The sequence below is a fragment of the Rhipicephalus sanguineus genome, chromosome 1 (genome assembly GCF_013339695.2).
Source record: "Rhipicephalus sanguineus isolate Rsan-2018 chromosome 1, BIME_Rsan_1.4, whole genome shotgun sequence".
Lineage (NCBI taxonomy): Eukaryota > Metazoa > Arthropoda > Arachnida > Ixodida > Ixodidae > Rhipicephalus > Rhipicephalus sanguineus.
The window spans coordinates 296,346,990-296,364,283 of NC_051176.1; the positions used below are offsets into that span (position 1 = coordinate 296,346,990).

General features: G+C 49.2%; 1 protein-coding gene across 3 annotated transcripts in view; it reads right to left on the bottom strand.

Moving 5' to 3' along the window:
• The window catches only part of LOC119379310 (rhotekin-2), a 184,249-nt gene that overhangs the window by 74,253 nt on the left and 92,702 nt on the right, over positions 1 to 17,294 (bottom strand). The window contains exon 1 of one of the 3 annotated variants that reach the window (XM_037648585.2): positions 16,412 to 16,744. The exons of the other annotated variants lie outside the window; for them this stretch is intronic. Coding sequence (XP_037504513.1) covers positions 16,412 to 16,546 — 135 coding nt within the window. The 5' untranslated portion in view covers positions 16,547 to 16,744. Of the gene's footprint in view, positions 1 to 16,411; positions 16,745 to 17,294 lie in introns of those variants that run through there. 3 annotated transcript variants of the gene reach the window in all.

Below are 17,294 nucleotides of genomic sequence, written 5' to 3' on the forward strand. Positions count from 1 at the left end.
AGGTAAAGCGACCAGCGGTCCGAAACGGAGCAAGCACGAGCACCAGCAACCGTCCTCGTCTTTCACTGGCGATCCTATCTGTCTGCGCCCTATTCATTCTACAGTGTGTGTGTGTGTGTGTGTGTGTGTGTGTGTGTGTGTGTGTGTGTGTGTGTGTGTTTGGATATATATATATATATATATATATATATATATATATATATATATATATATATATATATATATATATATATATATATATATATATATATATTAGACAGCTTTGAAAAGTTATGGTTCTTAATAAAGACATGACTACCAATCGCATAAATAACGCAATAGCATGTATCTCTTCCTCATCACTGCGCAGAATTCGCAATGCTAACAACGAAAATAACAATCCTGTTTAGCATTCTGACACTGTTCATTCTTCGCTGCGCTGATAATGGAAGGACGTTCTGTGTATCAACATGACCTTGCTAACGACGTTCTTCAAGGCTGTAGTATGCATTCTTGTGCTTTCCTTGAAATGACAAATGCCCGTGCCACCTTTACCGCTGGCGGAGAGCAACCTTACTCAAAACTCGAGAAGTAGAAGTTTATTTCAGGCAAAAAGCAAAAAAAAAGGTACAATTTGCCTAGGGGACCGGCGAAAAGGCATAAAAGCCTGAAAAAGCGCCTGCCCCCTGTAAACCCAAAACCCACCAAGCGTCTAGTCTTGATTCTCAATATCAAGACTAGACGAGGCGCTATATCTAGCTTCAATATCAAGATGCTCTGGGTTGAGTTCGCAAAACTAGGCCGACAGCACACAAACTCACTTCCCTCGTCTTTACTTCTACATACGTACTAACCGCAAAAATAAGATGACAAAGCTAAAGATAAGAACCATCGGTGCACTGTCACCCAGCGTCTTTGTGCGGCACTCGGTCCTCGCGTGCAGCTCTCGAAGAAGCCGTCATATGAACGGGGCCGGCGAAAACAGCCGCAGTCCGTCGCTGGGAGGCTCCGAAACACCAACCCCCGCAGGGTTGTTCGCGGAACGCCTTTGCCCACGGACCAGAGCTCCGCGTCGGCACGACCAGCTGGTTGCTCGCGAGCGGGCGGCGGTGCACGTGCAGCGGCGGGACCGGATCGGATTTCAGCTCAGCAGCCGATGTCTTCCAGAGCACCAGCCCCCCTTCACTCTTTCCTCCTCGCTTCAGGCAAAAACGCACCCCACAAGTGTCGGCCATCCGAACACTGCCTTTCCTTCTTTTAACCTTTACGAGGCCTGCAATCACGCGCTGCAGCAGCCTCTAGGCAAGCGTGTGGGTCGCAAAAGAAATTGCTCACATTATCGGCAGCTGTATATGAGTACGCGTACACAGCCGCCGGCAGTGCCCCGGTGAACACGGTTCCTCTCGGACTGAAAACATCCTGCTACTGGCTCGACTTTAACTAGTTAGGTTGGATTCTCACGGATAATACATAATACGTTGAATTTCACTCATATGCTGCTACTGAGCCGATGTTTGATTTACGGAAATGGGCACTGCATTCAGCACTGCTCTTACGTCGGTAGTAATGTCTGCGCTCGTAGACTAGCGATATTCTTATTCGAAGGCAGTCACCATCTACTACAGTCAGCCAATCATTGGCGTAATTTCTTGACGTCATAAGCGGGCGATTACGTCAGAACGTAGCTTCGCCAACCTCCTCATACTTTTAAGTAATCTTTCGGCAAAATTAATCGATTTATCAGCAAGTCCAATCTACAGTTCTAGTTTAGGCGTTGTCCCGTGAATATTTTATAACGCATTTCTTGCGTAAACGTAAATGCTCCATCAAACGGGAACACACTTTTCTCTTGAGAGAACTAAAAGCACCCCCTGGCGCGAATGGTACCGAGGCATCCTCTCCCAAGGGACCGCCAACGATGCCAATCTGAGCCTACCTAAGGCGTTCCCGTGTCATTATGGTGCTTCACGAAAGCTGTGTTCGATGAAGCCATCACAAGCCGATATCCACCACGGGGTCCTAAGTGAGGATGGCTTATGGCGCAAGTGAATTGAAAAGAGAGAAAATCAGATCACTAAGCTGTCCCAACAACGCCAACACTAATGTTTATTACCTCCACGTTCGCAGCGCTATCGAGGCGTATACGTGGTGGATCACGCCTTGCAACAGTAAACGCGATCTAGTGTGTAGGCGGCGATGAATGTGTCGGGCAAATGAACCGGAGGTGTATACAACACAGACATCGTTTCTCTGCCTTTCCACTGCTGCGTCTTTGGGAAGTGTGTCCTGCGATATATCCGTCCCATCTGCTAAAAACATAAACTCACTCGTGCATTCACATTTGGAGGAGGGGTTGTTTGGGGGGAAGGGCGTGCTCGCATAGGCCATGCGGTGGGTCGCATCCGAAACCGATTGCCTGCTCCAACATCGCCCGCAATACGCGGCCCCTTTTTCATCGGCCCCGAGAAGAACCCCCCTTCCCAGCCCCAATAATGGCACTACGCAGCCGGATCTTTGCACACCAATAAGCGCGCATCTCAGCTGTTGGTGTATTCTTTTTCTGGGGGTAGCCGCACCAGGGTATAAGGGCGGTAGCGGAGGGCGACGGTGTTTTGCTTGTTTCTTGTTACTGTTTTAATGAGCCTGCCCACAAGTACAGCGAGCTAGCAAAGAGAACACACACACACACGTTACGAAGAAAGGAGATAGACAGCACCCAGAAGGGGGATGGCGCCCCAGGCTCCGCGCTACGCGGCGCCACGCCCACTTTCCTGTACCGCCAGGACGCCGCTGCTTCAAGGAAGCCACGCGCCCGCTTCTCGCCCAGGCCACGGTCCTGCATCACCCCTCACAGATGGTGCGGAGAACCGTGTCCAAAGAGAGTCGTCAGGGCTCATCCCGCCAGGTTTTCTCCAGCTTAGGTGAGGAGTTTCGACGGAAGACAAAAGAGCGCCGAGCCTGCCGTTCGCGAATGCGAAACGACGCCGTCGAGCACTCCCGTAGCGTCAAAAGAGCTCTTGTGGAGACATCGGGGCACATTTGGGGCACCCTCCGCGATTGCTCATACCGTCCCAACTCAGGTGGAGAAGTGGGCGTGTAAGCCCGTTGTTTCAGCGACGACGAGCAGGAAGGTTACAACACGCGCGAATGTTTGGAGCGTGTCGGCTTTCCCTTATTGCGAAAAACAGGCAATCGGTCGTGTCGAGGTGAATACGCAGGCAACAATAATGGTGGTCCATCTGCAATGCAGAATTCTTCTCGGCGACTTGCGAACCATCAGTGACCGTGGAAACAAAGACGCTCGTCCGGTTGGCCACAAAGTGGCCGCTTGACAAAGCCGTTTATTTCCAGAAGATATGAAGTTCGCAGTTAGGTATTAACGCAAAGTTAATATATCATGCGACATAAATATTAGAACACGAATTCGAACTCCTCGACACAATGCAAAATATTTATGCCAGGAAATATGGCAGTAAAGAGGGCACACAAAACGTAAAAGTAAGACGAGCCAATGTCAGTGAGTTATGTAAACAGCTGAACAACGTATGCGTTTTCCGCAGCGCCGGAAAACGTGTCTTCGCAGGCCCTTTCATTTGCAGTACCCACGCCATATCCAACTAAAGGGCAACAACACAAACACGGGACATGAATGCCTCACCGTCTGCTGATAAATTCTTTCGAAAGTGACTCGAATAAAAACGTACCATTTCACGCAAACTACACTCTTGTTTCTTGCAGCGCTAATGTGTTTAGACAGTAACGAAAAAAAAAAAAAGTTGTAAAGCCGAGGAGGTCCACAAGGGCCCTGACCGGAATACAATCAATCAACCAATTGCACCAACGGGATCGTCTATTTTGCGGCGCGCGAACAAATATGATCTAGGACAGCGCTGAGACCTCTCAGGTACATGAAAGGGTCCCGCGGCGCGCGTGCGCAATGAAGTGGTAAAACAAGAAATAACCAGGGACGGGGCGGCTCGCGAGGAGCGGCACGGCGTGCAGGCGCGGCGCTCTAATAGCACGCGTGCGCTCTGACGGTCTATGGTGCAGCATTCCATCACAATCGCTTCACCTGCAGAGCACATTCGACGGGCGCACTCAGGCGAGCTTTTGCCGCGGGTGCCGCGCAGCAGACCGTCCGTGTACACGACGGATAAAATCGCAACCTCGCACAGACGTTCGACCTTTGCAGGGGGGCGGCTGCGCATTTCGGTGCGCTGAACTCCCGCTATCCGAGCAGGCTGTATATTAGGCGTATCGCGATTACCATTCAGTCATCGACAAGGACCAGTCCAGACTCGACCTCCCGACACAAATATACACCGTATCGCCTTTCAGGAACGCCATCAGAAACAAATCGTTGTCGGATCAGCAAGTCCACGCTTCAGTTGTTCAATGCAAAATGCCTCGTTCTTGATGCGCAGACACGTCAAGGGGCTGACCCATGGAAAACTCGGTGTTCGAAAGTGAAAACATGACGCCATGCCTGCATAACAATTATCAAAGGATTCCTTTTCATACTTCCAATAGTATACAGTGCAGGCGCCCCGCCGGTGGTCTAGGTTATGCCGCTCGACTGCTGACCCGCAGGTCGCGGGATCGAATGCCGGCCGCGGCGGCTGCATTTTCGATGTAGGCGAAAATGTTTGAGGCCCGTGTACTTAGATGTTGGTGCACGTTAAAGAACCCCAGGTGGTCGAAATTTCCGGAGCCCTCCACTACGGCGTCCCTCATAATCATATCGTAGTTTTGGGACGTTAAACCCCAGATATTATTAGGACAGAGCGGGCGACCAGCGCTCGGTTCACAAGACTCAAAGTTTCCTTACGTGGTTAAAATCCGTCAACTAATGTAAAATTCTCGCTGAGATTTTCGACATTACCAGTCGTAATTGTCTACCATTCGCCACAGCAATCACGCGAGACACGCCGTCGAGGCTGTACAGTGTGCTTCTGGCCAATTTGCACTTTCCGCTCCTTAAACGGTTTCCTTTCATCTCACGCGAATAACTTTGACCAGCGGCTATATTAATTATTCCGCAAGATGATGCACTGCAGGATATATGCCAACCTCCTGTTACAAATTCATTCGCTCATTCATTCTTCAGGTCTGCTGTCGTATACGGCCGAATGCGTGAGCACCGCCGGCGATTCAAGAGAGCATTAGCCCGCGATATAGTGGGGGCTGGATCGAATATCGTTCACTCGCGTCGGGGACACAGGGAAGCAATACAAGCTAAGAAAGAAAAAGAAATCGAAACTTCCGTGGCCCACGCTAGGACGTGACACAGCGCGAGGACACGGGTCAGTGAACCAGACCGGAACCCTCGAAGCGAGAGAGCAGCGAAATGAACCCAGATGAGAAAATAAATACAGTCCGCGCCTGTATACAAAATTATTTCGCTCCATTCCGCCCTCGACTAACACGCGCGAGGGAGACACGCCGACAGCATTGGAACACGACCGCGGTGCGATGCTATAAATCCAAGCGTGTTCGCCCGTCTGCGATTTTAAAGGATGACCAATTTTCCCGAGAGGTGGCACTCGGGTTGAAAAATTGCCGGCATATCTAGCAAAGCGAGATAACAACAGCATCCTCCTCCCGTTGATGACGCTTCGTTACGACCCCCCATTTACTCGAGTTTTCATCAACTGTGCAGATATTTCGTAACAATCCGCTTTATCTCTGAATCGTTTACGCATTCATTTTTAGTTGCGCGCGCGCAGATGCTTTGTGTGTGCAAGAATCAAATGTCGGAACACCAATTTATCCCTATACGAAAAAAAAAGAAAAGAAAGAAATGGACTACCGTCAAACTGAAACAAAAAAGTGGCGCTTATATATGCTGTACCAAGCCGCATAGACGGTGCAAGAAAGTAAAACTTCCTTTATTTCTTTTTTTTTTTTTGTCGCACAATTTTGGCGGAGCGTATGCAGTTGTTGCGAACGGCCCGAGAGCTATGAATGAGGTCAACAACTCAATCCACTGAAGACGCCAGGTACACACGACGCCTCATAAGCAGCAAATATGAACGTATAAAATGTTTTTTTTTTCCCCCACGATGTGATCATTGCTTAGGCGGCGTGCATTTCAGACATCGGCGACGGCTGGAGACAACATGTGTCGGCGAATAGACCAGCGACAGGAGCAGAGTCTCGCTTGACGGCTGCGACGTTTCCGGCACCAAGCGCTGGTTCCAGCGCACTCGGCCTCGAAACGCCCTGACAACTCGGGGGCGCGGACCAACAAGGCCGCGAGCTCAGACCTCGCGCGGCTGGCAGGTGTAGCGAAAGCGCCGACACGCGAGGGCCGGAAAGGCGAAAGAAAACGAAATAAATATTGAAATAAAATTATAATGTCGAACGCAGCTAGACAACAAGAAAGGAAGCGACACAGTAGAGTACAGTGAGGAGGAGGATTTGAAAAACAAACAGATATCATATAATTTAACCAACAGACTGTTTGTTGATTTAGAGCGATCCTGACCGCATATTCCTGACACGAAACAACAGCTTATAGAAGCTAGCTTGATTATCAAGAATTATATTCATGGTCGTCTCAATCTACACAAGCCTGTCCCGGTGCCTAAGAAATATATATATATATATATATATATATATATATATATATATATATATATATATATATATATATATATATATATATATATATATATATATATATATATATATATATATATATAAACAATAAAGTGCTAACAAAGGATCCGGAAGTAAAAGTTGAAAAAAATCAAGCACGTAGGAAAAATTGTTCAGTAAAGGACTGACGTTTCGGCCGCGGGACCGGCCTTCGTCGGAACATCAGTCCTTTACTGAACAATTTTTCCTACGTGCTTGATTTTTTTCAACTATATATATATATATATATATATATATATATATATATATATATATAATCGTGATTTCGGTTTTACGCACCGAAATCACGATTATTAGGCGCGCCGTATTGGGGGACTCCGGATTAATTTTGACCACCTGGGTTTATAACGAGTGCCTAAATGTAAGAAAACAATGAACACATTTCGCTCCCGTCTTAATGCGACCACCGTGGAATCGAACCCGCCTACTGGAGCTTAGCAGCACGACACCTTACCTGCTAAGCTATACCGCAACGGGTTTAGAGCACAGAAACTTCAGACGGACATCTCCGAGAGAGAAAAGACAAAAACACGACGGAGGCAAAATAATAACTGAACGGCAGTGTCCATCAACGCGCTCAGTTAAAAAAAAAAAAGGTTTAAATAAAAATGTGAGGAATATCCGAGCAACGCTTGAACCGGCTGATCGATAATAATGCGGAGTTGTTTAGTCTCACACCAATGTGCTCATATCTGTCAGTTAATCTATCCTCACTCGTCCTTTTCAAATTCTGTCCTCACTTCCCATCCTCTAAATACACTTCGCTCACCAACGCGCATTGATAGGGTAGAATCGTTCGTATACACATGCAAGCCGGTCGCGATGCTCCATGAACATTGTTTAGCGAATAAAGCGGTCGGCCAACGGAAGAAAAAGCTTTGCGAATTCGACCCCGTGCTTCAGAAGAGCAAGCGCATCGCCAATTCCACGGACAGCACTATATAGAACACATGGATGTTTCTTGATCACCAAGTGCAAGGGTTCTTGTGCCATTCTAAATGCGGATCCTGATGAAATATCCGACCACTTTCATCTATTTTACTCCCCGTCCGCGCGTTTCCAGCGTAGGCAGGGCACGGAGACGCAGTCCAATTGCGTCGGCACACGCGTGGACGCCAAAAATACGACACAGCCTCGGCCGCCCTCCGAGGCAGGTCGCGCCACTCAAGACATGTTAGCCTAAAGCACTTTATAACAGACTGAGCTGCAGCGAAAACGACGATGAAAGGCAACTTTCGATTTGCGTGAAATTATCACTCAAAGAAGTCAGCGCACAACAATAATCGTCACCTACCCCTTCCTTGCACGCATTATCAGCGCGCCGGTATATACGTATACTGCCAGGTTACGAACGGCCTGCGAGTTATCAGCGTGACATAGCATTCTGGATAGGAATATGCAGCCGTTTGCGAGAGCAGAGTTTTCAAGAAAGGAAAGTTTTCAAGAAAGCGAGCCGGATGACGATTATTGTTGTGGGACAAAAAACACCCTTCTTACTCACTTTTTTTTTAGAATGCACTAAACAAAGTTTGCTACCTTTGGGGAATATTTTCGTCTCAAAACAGTAATCGTCATATGAACTCCTCGGATGGAGAAACATATGACGCATATGCGCCGAAAGTCCGCACTCGGCGCGTGGAGACCACAACATTTCTTCCATCTCACAGTAGAATTGATATCATTTTCCATTCTTCTTATCGGTCCTTCCTCTGGCGGCCGATAACAACCGCGCGGCGGTGTCCGAGCCAGTGCCGGTGGGCGAAAATAGTCCTGGTGTTTCGTATTCCAAAACCATGATCTGATTATGCGGCACGCCGTCCAGTGCACGTCTCCGAATTTATTTTGACGACCTCTGATCCTTTGACGTACACCAAATGCACGGTACACGGGCGTTTCTACATTCAGACCCAGTCAAAATGCCGCAGCCGCTGCCAAGAATCAAGCCCGCGACATCGTGCTGGCAGCGCAACGCCACAACCGCTATAGCCAGACCGGCGGACAGAATGTGAAGCGAAATGGATCGATACAAACAGACTTCGGAGTCGTAGGGGCTTAAGAATATTAATTTATTACTAATCCTGCACGACATTTTCAAGCAGTTGCCTAACGACTTCGCTGTCACTATACAAATAACGTGAAAAAAAGAAATATGTAATTTTTATACCATCAATTAACTGCTCCGTGGAGCACGACGCATTATATTAGGCGAGATGCGCGCGCTTATTGCTCAATAGCAACGGCATCATGATGTTTCGATCAAAAATGGAGAGGAAAAAAAAGGGGGGGGGGGTCTGCATGTTGACGAAGATGCTAAAACTGAACCGACAGCACTATAACAAAAAAAAGAAGAAGAAAATAAGTCCTCTTAATGAACTGCGTGCATATTTCGCACACCGTTCACCTTGACGAGTAAGCTCCTAAAGCAGCTTCAACTGACCGCCATCTCTTTCCTCGCAAGGCGAGACGCCATAGCCGAAAACGGCCACCTGTGGCCGGTCGGCCGGCGAGGGGGGAAAGAATAATGAGAGCGGCCAGCGTGGCCCTTGTGCCAGAAACGAGCAGCGCTGTGGATAACACAGGCCGAGGGTTCACAACGCCGTCCCGATGGAAGCATGAACATTTACGGCGAGCGTACGCCGCAAAAGGCCGACAGCCGGCCGATGACAGGCGCCTTTTGTCAAGCGCTATGTGCATGGTGGGTACGGTTGCAGAGGTCGAACAGACCGATCGCACCGCGCTCACAGCGCATGCGCAGCTGCTCTGCCGGCGCAATGACCATCGCAGTTCTCTACGATTTCCTACCGTGTAGCAGATCGCGTCAGGGCACCCTTGTTACCATGAATGCTTTGGGTAGTAGCATTGGAAATTACTTGAGAGCTCCTAAACAACCTCTGAAAATACGAAGAACGAGCGTTTTATTCTCTCCTGACGTTTCCCGTCTGTTCCCCTATATTCGTGACCGTGACGCCAGCAGTCTGCTCACGCGACGTCACGAAGAAATAAGCTCTCTATTGGCCCATATACGAGAGACATCAGTTATGAAATCTCTCCTAATGTGCTTCGCCATGCAGTCGCACGCCCGTTCTGCCTTGTTTCGCATGACTATCGTGCGCGACCAACTGATTTCACTTCGTTTTGTGCGTTTGCGACTGCGCGAGCGGAGATAACAGTGTGTAGCCGAAAAACGAGAAATCCTGATGGGCTCCACGCTTAATGCTGACATTGTCCACAAGTTGAAGAAATAAGTGGCAAGGAGGAGATAGCGCCTGTGGGAAGTGTAGTGAAGGCGAGAAAGAAACCACTCTATCGTCTTTGAACTCGGGGTTGTTTAGGGGCCCTTTAAGAGCGGGAAACGCGCCGTTTTCTCAATTCTGCTAGATCCTTATTTCAGCTTATGACAAGCAAGTTCGCAAGTAAACGATAAAGGACGTTTTCCTTCTCTCCTTATACGCATACACATCGCTTTGTTATGTGGATGTGTGCACAGCGCAGAAAAAAACGCGGACAAAAAACAAGACACGACAGACGAAGCGTCCTTTCAGCTCTGCGTTCAGCTTCTGCCACTTTTGGACCACAATAAAGTTCTCACTCACTCACTCACTCACTCACTCACTCACTCACTCACTCACTCACTCACTCACTCACTCACTCACTCACTCACTCACTCACTCACTCACTCACTCACTCACTCACTCACTCACTCACTCACTTCAGTGCTAAGCTGCATGCTGCACTGGCTGTACCAGGAATGAGCTCTGCCGCAGTTTGTAGTTGAGAACTTCGTGCCATTCCATTAGATAAAGTACAATCAGCAAGCAGCGCTATTTGAACGGGCTGACGAAGTGCGTCTACAATGTAATTAATATAAACTCACATATGATATTAGCGCAACATCTAACGGCATGTCACAGTTGAACTTAAAGCGCCAGCACGGTGAAAAGCTGCACACCCTTATTTAATTCGTGCTTCATTACTACCGTGGAAGCTGTGAATGGAGCTGTGAATCCCGTCCGTGACAACACTTATACACATCGGAAGTGCGACCTCTTCCAGTGGCTGTTCTGAAGTGCGCAACGCCCTTCTGTGGCTGCACGTGAAGCCAGTCACCCACGCCACGATTGTACACATAGGTACACGGTGGTGTGCACAGTCGTATATATCAGGGCGGTCCTCCCCGCTGACCCCGAAAGCGCTGCCGAAGACGAGGACGCCACGCCGCAGAAGTGGGACAGTATGCGCACGTTGGGAAAGATAGTTTATGGTCGATCTAACGCACGGAGATGGTGCGACGGGAACCTGAGAAAATACGCGGCCCTCACGCGTAGAGTGAACATCCTGACGGCATCACAGAGACGATGGCCAGACGATAAAGACAGCTCACCGTGCTGGCATACATTCGCTGCCACTCAATTGAGACTCCCTCAATACTCGACTTAACGTGCGAAAGCGCTGCAAATACGTGTCGCTAGCTTCCTAAACGCACATGTTGGATTCATCATAAAATATGCAAAGGCATGCAAACACGGGCACGAGACAAAACACAGTGTTGCCTTCTTGGCACGCCTTATCTTTTATGATGAAGCTTTACCAACTAGCTCAACTTTCTGTCATTCTAAGCGCATATCGGATATCACGCTAAGTCCGATTTGTCAAGAATTGGCATTGGATATCACTCGTAACTCCGCTCACTCATAAGCACAAAAAGGCCACCGAGTGCGTTTTCTCAGTGCCGAAAGTCTTACACAGCATGAACAAACCAGGAACACGACGAAGATTCTCTACCTCAACACAGAAATTCCTCGCCGGCATCAGTGAGCTGACAGGTCACCTCGTTATCCTTCGTACTTTTCAGCGCCATTTCCTCTGTGTTTTCAGTTCATCGTGCCTACGCAGTGAAATAATAGCGTAAAACAAATATACTCGAAATGAACACACGGGAGCACGGAAGAGAAACGAGATAGAGCTCAGGGTTAAGTGCAACATCGAGATCGATGTAGCTCATGGACTATAGGTGCCAAGTCTTCGTTGCCTGTGCTGTCTTCGCAAAATACTTTATTCGTCCACGCATCGCGTGTTCAGCATCCATTTTCGTCCACGTACCTACTGGTACCGCAAGGATGTTTCTGCTATGCATTACCACGATGTCCATACACATGGGATTTGGCGCAGTTCCGCTGAGACGCGAGTCTACATCATATATATACTGCGATACACGTGACATAAATGGAAAGCTACAGAGAGAACTAAGATTGCGACACGCAGGCTCCCCGCACGGACGTTGCACACCAATTGACGCGATCTCATTGCTAGAGTTCTTGCTTAATGGTTTCATTAGAAATCAGTGTCAGAAGCTCTGAGACAGACGTCTTTCCTATCATGACATGTTCATTCACATTTGATGCATAAACAAAAATTAGGTTCCGCAGTGCCATACATAGTTTTTCGAAACAGCCGGCGAGAGTCGCGATACTGTGGTGCCGGCTAAGAGAATTGGCGTCACGAAGTGCTTTAGACGCAGCGACTTCCTTTTCGAAGCCGCGCCGTGCAAAGAGGGACGCAGACGGTCGTCGGCGAAACTCGGACCGACTCACTTTGCTTTCGCTAAGCACCAGAGGCTTTCACCTCAGTCTCCTGCAAACGAGACAACGCCGACGTGTCCGAAAGTAGTGCGCCACGTGAATACGAAGACATTCGTAAAGCCTCAGCGAGCCTCGGCCCAAGACGTGCTCACCACAAGCGGCCCATTTGCAGGACCGGCCAGCGGGGGGGGGGGGGGGGGGGGCAGCACGTCGTGCCTGTTGGCAATCACGGGGCTTCTTCCTCTGGGTCGCCAGTGTAGCGTGCGGAGATAGAAAGGCGGCAGAGGACCGGGGAGGCGCCGAGGAGAGAACAGTGCGTGACCGCGATTCTCGCGCCAAGCGAGAATCGCGGCTTGGACGAATGCCACAGAAAACAAAAGCGTTTTTTCTTCGCCTGCTCCGACGTGCGGGCCTCGTCCAAACAGCATTGCACTTCGTCGCAGTACCGAAGGTGCACCGGAAGCTGGTCCTGAATGCGCTCCACTGTCCTGCCTTTGTGACTTTTGCGACTTTCTCCGCCTGTCCCGAACCTGCGTCCGTGTCCTCCGATTTAGCGCACAGTCCTTTCGAGACAAACGCTTGAAAGGACTATTCATCTTTTCTGTTTTTCCTAATTTCGAAAAAAAAAAAGGCGCTGTGCATGAAAGGTACTCTTCTGAACACACACAGAATCACTAAATGAGCAGACATTCAAAGTGTGTCATTTAAGGCAATATCAATGTAAATGTACACTGTCGTCCTTTATGAAAGGGAACACGCGAGCGCGCGGCCTGCGCGCTGCGGCAGCTGCGTACAGCACCATCAACCAAGAGCTGAAGAAAGCACGTCCGCTTTTGGCGGCATCGCTCGCTGTGCGACCGAAGCGGGAGCGTAATCTAGCAGCGCTTGTCCACCGGCCATGACTCGTTATTTTGTTTGCCAATAGATGACGCCAAAAGCGGGTGCGCTTTCTTTCGCTGTCGGTTGATGACACTGTAGGCAGCACCAGCAGAGCTCAGGCCGCGCGCTCGCGTGTTCCCTTTCATAAAGGATGACAGTGTACGTGCTTCTACAAATGGCAGCGGCGACTAACGACGAGCCCGTGATAGTAGTGAAGTAGCAGCATATTGCCTTCCCCAGAAAAACAAAGTAAATAAACAGAAAAAACGCGCGCATCGTAGCGCTTTCACCATTCGGTAGTCATACACGTCCTGAAGAAATTAAAATGGTGAGATGCGTCATCGGAAAGTTTCACAGAAACAATACAGAACGATGTCAAGCCTGCAGCATACGTAGTGTATACCTTGACCAGTTAATGCGTTCGAACTTCTTTCCTCCCTCTTTTAAAACATTAATGATCGAGAGCCCGCTTCGTGATTTTGGAACGCTCAAACTTGCAGAATATACACCACCACTGAGTCAGAGCTCAGATCGGCTCGCTGCAGTCCATGGGCTCGACCAACACGCCCTAGGAAGAACTAATATTCAGACTGAGTCGGTCACATCATTCCCGAGTCCGAACGAGCCTGAGCGTGGGAATCGGTTGGACAGTCACAGGCCGGCGGAAAAGCCGCGCGATCACACATATACCGGGCAGCAAATGACACATAACCCGTCATTGCTTGTCGAATTTGAAAGCGCGCTGCACGCGCCTCACGCGTGGCGACTGAGATACAGGTAGCTGGAAATACGCACCGCCGTGCACTGTAAATGAGGAAAGGGAACGAAATAGGCAAGCAAAGCGTATTGTATTTGTTTTCCCGCAGTCCAAATTTCTTCGCGGCGGTAAAGTGCCCGAGTGGTGCACATATACCTCAAGAATATGGCGCAACGGAGAAAGTGTGCACATATTGCATTGCGAAAATGGCATCTTTGTCCATACGTGTCCTTCATTCGAAGACTCGCACTGACAGAGAGGGTAGTGAGAACTTAAAATACGAGCGCGTAACTCAAACAGGGACTTCGGAAGACAAGGACAAGCGCATACCCTGTAACTCGCCCAATCAGCCATTCTAAGTAGTGAGAACGTTGAGGCAGTTGCACAACCCGCTGCTCAGTCGAGTAGCACAGCTGTTGGACGACAGTTCGTGTGCCGGCTGTAGAAAGCATACACTAACGCGGAGTTGGGGTTCACACCTTTCGTTCTTACTAGACAAGCGCGAGACTGTGCAAGGTCACAAGCGCCAGTGCGCATGTATGAAGAATAGAGGCCACATTGCAGGATACCATCGAGTGTAGCCTCGTGGAAACTTCAAAAAACGAAGCTACTGGATACGTCCAACTAACCCCGTACACCCAGAAACAAACAGCAGCGAATGTGTAGCCTTTGTGTCTCGTGCCCCTTGGAATGAACATTTCTATGAGCGTATTTGCCTTGTATTTGGTAAGATTTGGCTTCTTGAGATGTCATGATTTTTTCGCAATATTCTGTAGAGTGATATTTATTGACTATATTATGTTATAACCCTATTTACATTGTATGACAAATGCAGCAACGTTTCTTATGTTGATTGCTAGAATGGTTACTTGTTAAGCTTCGTTTTGTTTTTGCTTTGCTATCCAACTTTCTCGTTCATAGCTTTACTATTCCCATGCTCAAGTGTACCTGTTCTAACCACTTCCTGTATGGGCCTGTACAAAAGCCTACAGTGTATATATATATATATATATATATATATATATATATATATATATATATATATATATATATATATATATATATATATATATATATACGTAAAATGCTCCGGTATATCTCGTCGCAAAATACTGAAGTTTCCTTAAGAGAAATATCGCTGCAACTTTTACGCAGATTTCCTTGCAACTGTGGCGCGACGTTCTTCCTGCTCTTGCCCATTCTGCGCGCAGATGACTCACCGCTGTTCAAGTGCATTTCTCAGCGACTCGCACGTCTAGAATTTGAAAAAAAGAAACGAAATCGCGCCTTGTGTTCACGTCGACGGCTGTCGAAGAGCTTTGATGCGCGCTATCACCATGAGGCCACATGGACGTACTACATGATAACGCCGAGGGACCACGCTGTCGCTTTGATGTGAATTGCGCACGACCGATTCCTGTACCGAGATTCGCCTAGGGTGGCGATGCGGGCTTGTTGGTTCGTCATACTTGAAAGAGATGGCGCACATAAGAACACGGACAAAAGAAGGAAACGCACACACACTGCCGCTATGTTTTGTGGTTGATATAAAAGTGCTCGAGTGGGCAGCAGCGATTTCTGCAGCCCAATAAGTGATTTTATACTTTCGCACGCTATGCGTAAACTGACCGATTTGTTCGTAAAGCAGCATTGTGAAGTGCGTTCACTTCGGGACGCAAACCGCAGGTTGGGACATTGTTTACGTCCTACGACTGTCATTTCTCAGGCACTGTTGCAGCCACGGTGCAGTCACAACCAAGACCGCGGAGACGACCTGTCCTGTGGACGCGGTTCGTCGCCGGGTCTAAAAATAACGGCCTCCCTCTGCGCTTCGTCTCGACCGGACCCCCACGACAACACGCCCTAAGCACACGCACGTGCAAATAGCGCTGGCCGTTACGCATCCTTAAAAATACGGCAATGGTTCGCATGCATGGCCGAGACGGATACATTACCCTGCGGCTGGATGCGGCTTGAAAGGGGTTAAAGAAAATATACAGCTTGCCGGTCTCGGGCCACTGCATACAAACTTTGTTTTCTTATTCGTCAAGGCGATCGTATTGCGGAGAGTTCAACGGGAAGGTGGGGAGGTTAACGGACATGATAACACGACTCGCAAATGACCTCAGCGGCACACCAGTTTCCGGGTCACAGTAGCATGTCCGGCATGTTAGCCATCTGCGCAACCAAATGCTCCAGGGCATGTGGCAGCGATGAGATGGCAAATGTTACGCGCAACAACAGTAGCCGCTGATGCGTTGGCTCAGCTCATGCGCGGCTCTCGCCTCAACCAGTGATGCTGTTCGCTCGGTCATAAGAACGCATGAGCACTGCGTGAAGCGCGCACCCTATGTCGAGTGAAGCGTGAGAAAAACTTCCCTGCAGCGGCTTTGCGGCCGAGGCCCGCCGCGAACCCGCTGCTACGAGGAAGGAAGGCAAACCTGAATCGCGCTCCCCCATCGCCGCCACGAGGAGCTTATCACTGCATCCATCCACTTGACAAGCGCTCGGAGCTGCCGGCACGCACGCGCGCTGGCCGTCACCGTACTCAACTCACCCCGAGGCTGTGCGCTATCTGTCGAATGAAGTAGAGGTCCAGGTCCTGAATGACTTCGAGCTGGGTGCTGCTGAACAGCGTGTCGGTGCTCGAGTGTCCTCCGAACAGGCTGCGCGCGCCGAAGCACGAATCCATCCCGGTGAGAAAAGCAGCGTTCCTTCTCTCACCCCCCTTGGGGAACCTTCACGAGTCAACACAGCCAACGCACACGAAGCGACCGATGGACAACCGCATGGACTCGTCACAACGTGCTATCACGACTCGAAAAATGAGCCATCGCGAAAAACTACTACGAGACACAGCGGCCCGCACGCAGCAAGCAAACTTTGTCGTCTGCCGCTCTCCGCGGCGGCGCCATCTGGAGGGGCGCACGCTTCCGCCAGAATCTCCCCAGGCTGGTTGCTTTTTTTCTCCCTAGCACTGAGAGGCAACGCTCTCGCGGCAGGAGCCCGCGGCAAATTTCGATCATTCTCCTCGCTGATTGCCTTCTCGCCGTCTTCGTTTGAGGTCAAATAACAGGGTTGTTCCGGTATTGTGAACACCCTGGATTCATCTCTCTGTAGAACACCAATTACTTGCAGCGGCGCGTTTCAGCTCACACTGTTTAATGAGGTCGGAATTTTGTGTATGCGGCACTGAACATGCAATGCGAGCTCACAGCACCGGCTTCAAAGAGCAAATGCATTATATTTACTGCCACCTAAGCTATGCGTCAGATCTTGCAATCGCGCGTGAATAGCAGTCAGCTGCTTCATCTATAAAGTGAAAGAACGTAAGAAGTTAACAACGCGAAGCTACAAACGTGTAAGAGCTATATAGCTGTCCAAGCACCGATGAAACACTGAATTCGGAACTGCCTGTGAAACAGGTGGCTTTTCTAAAA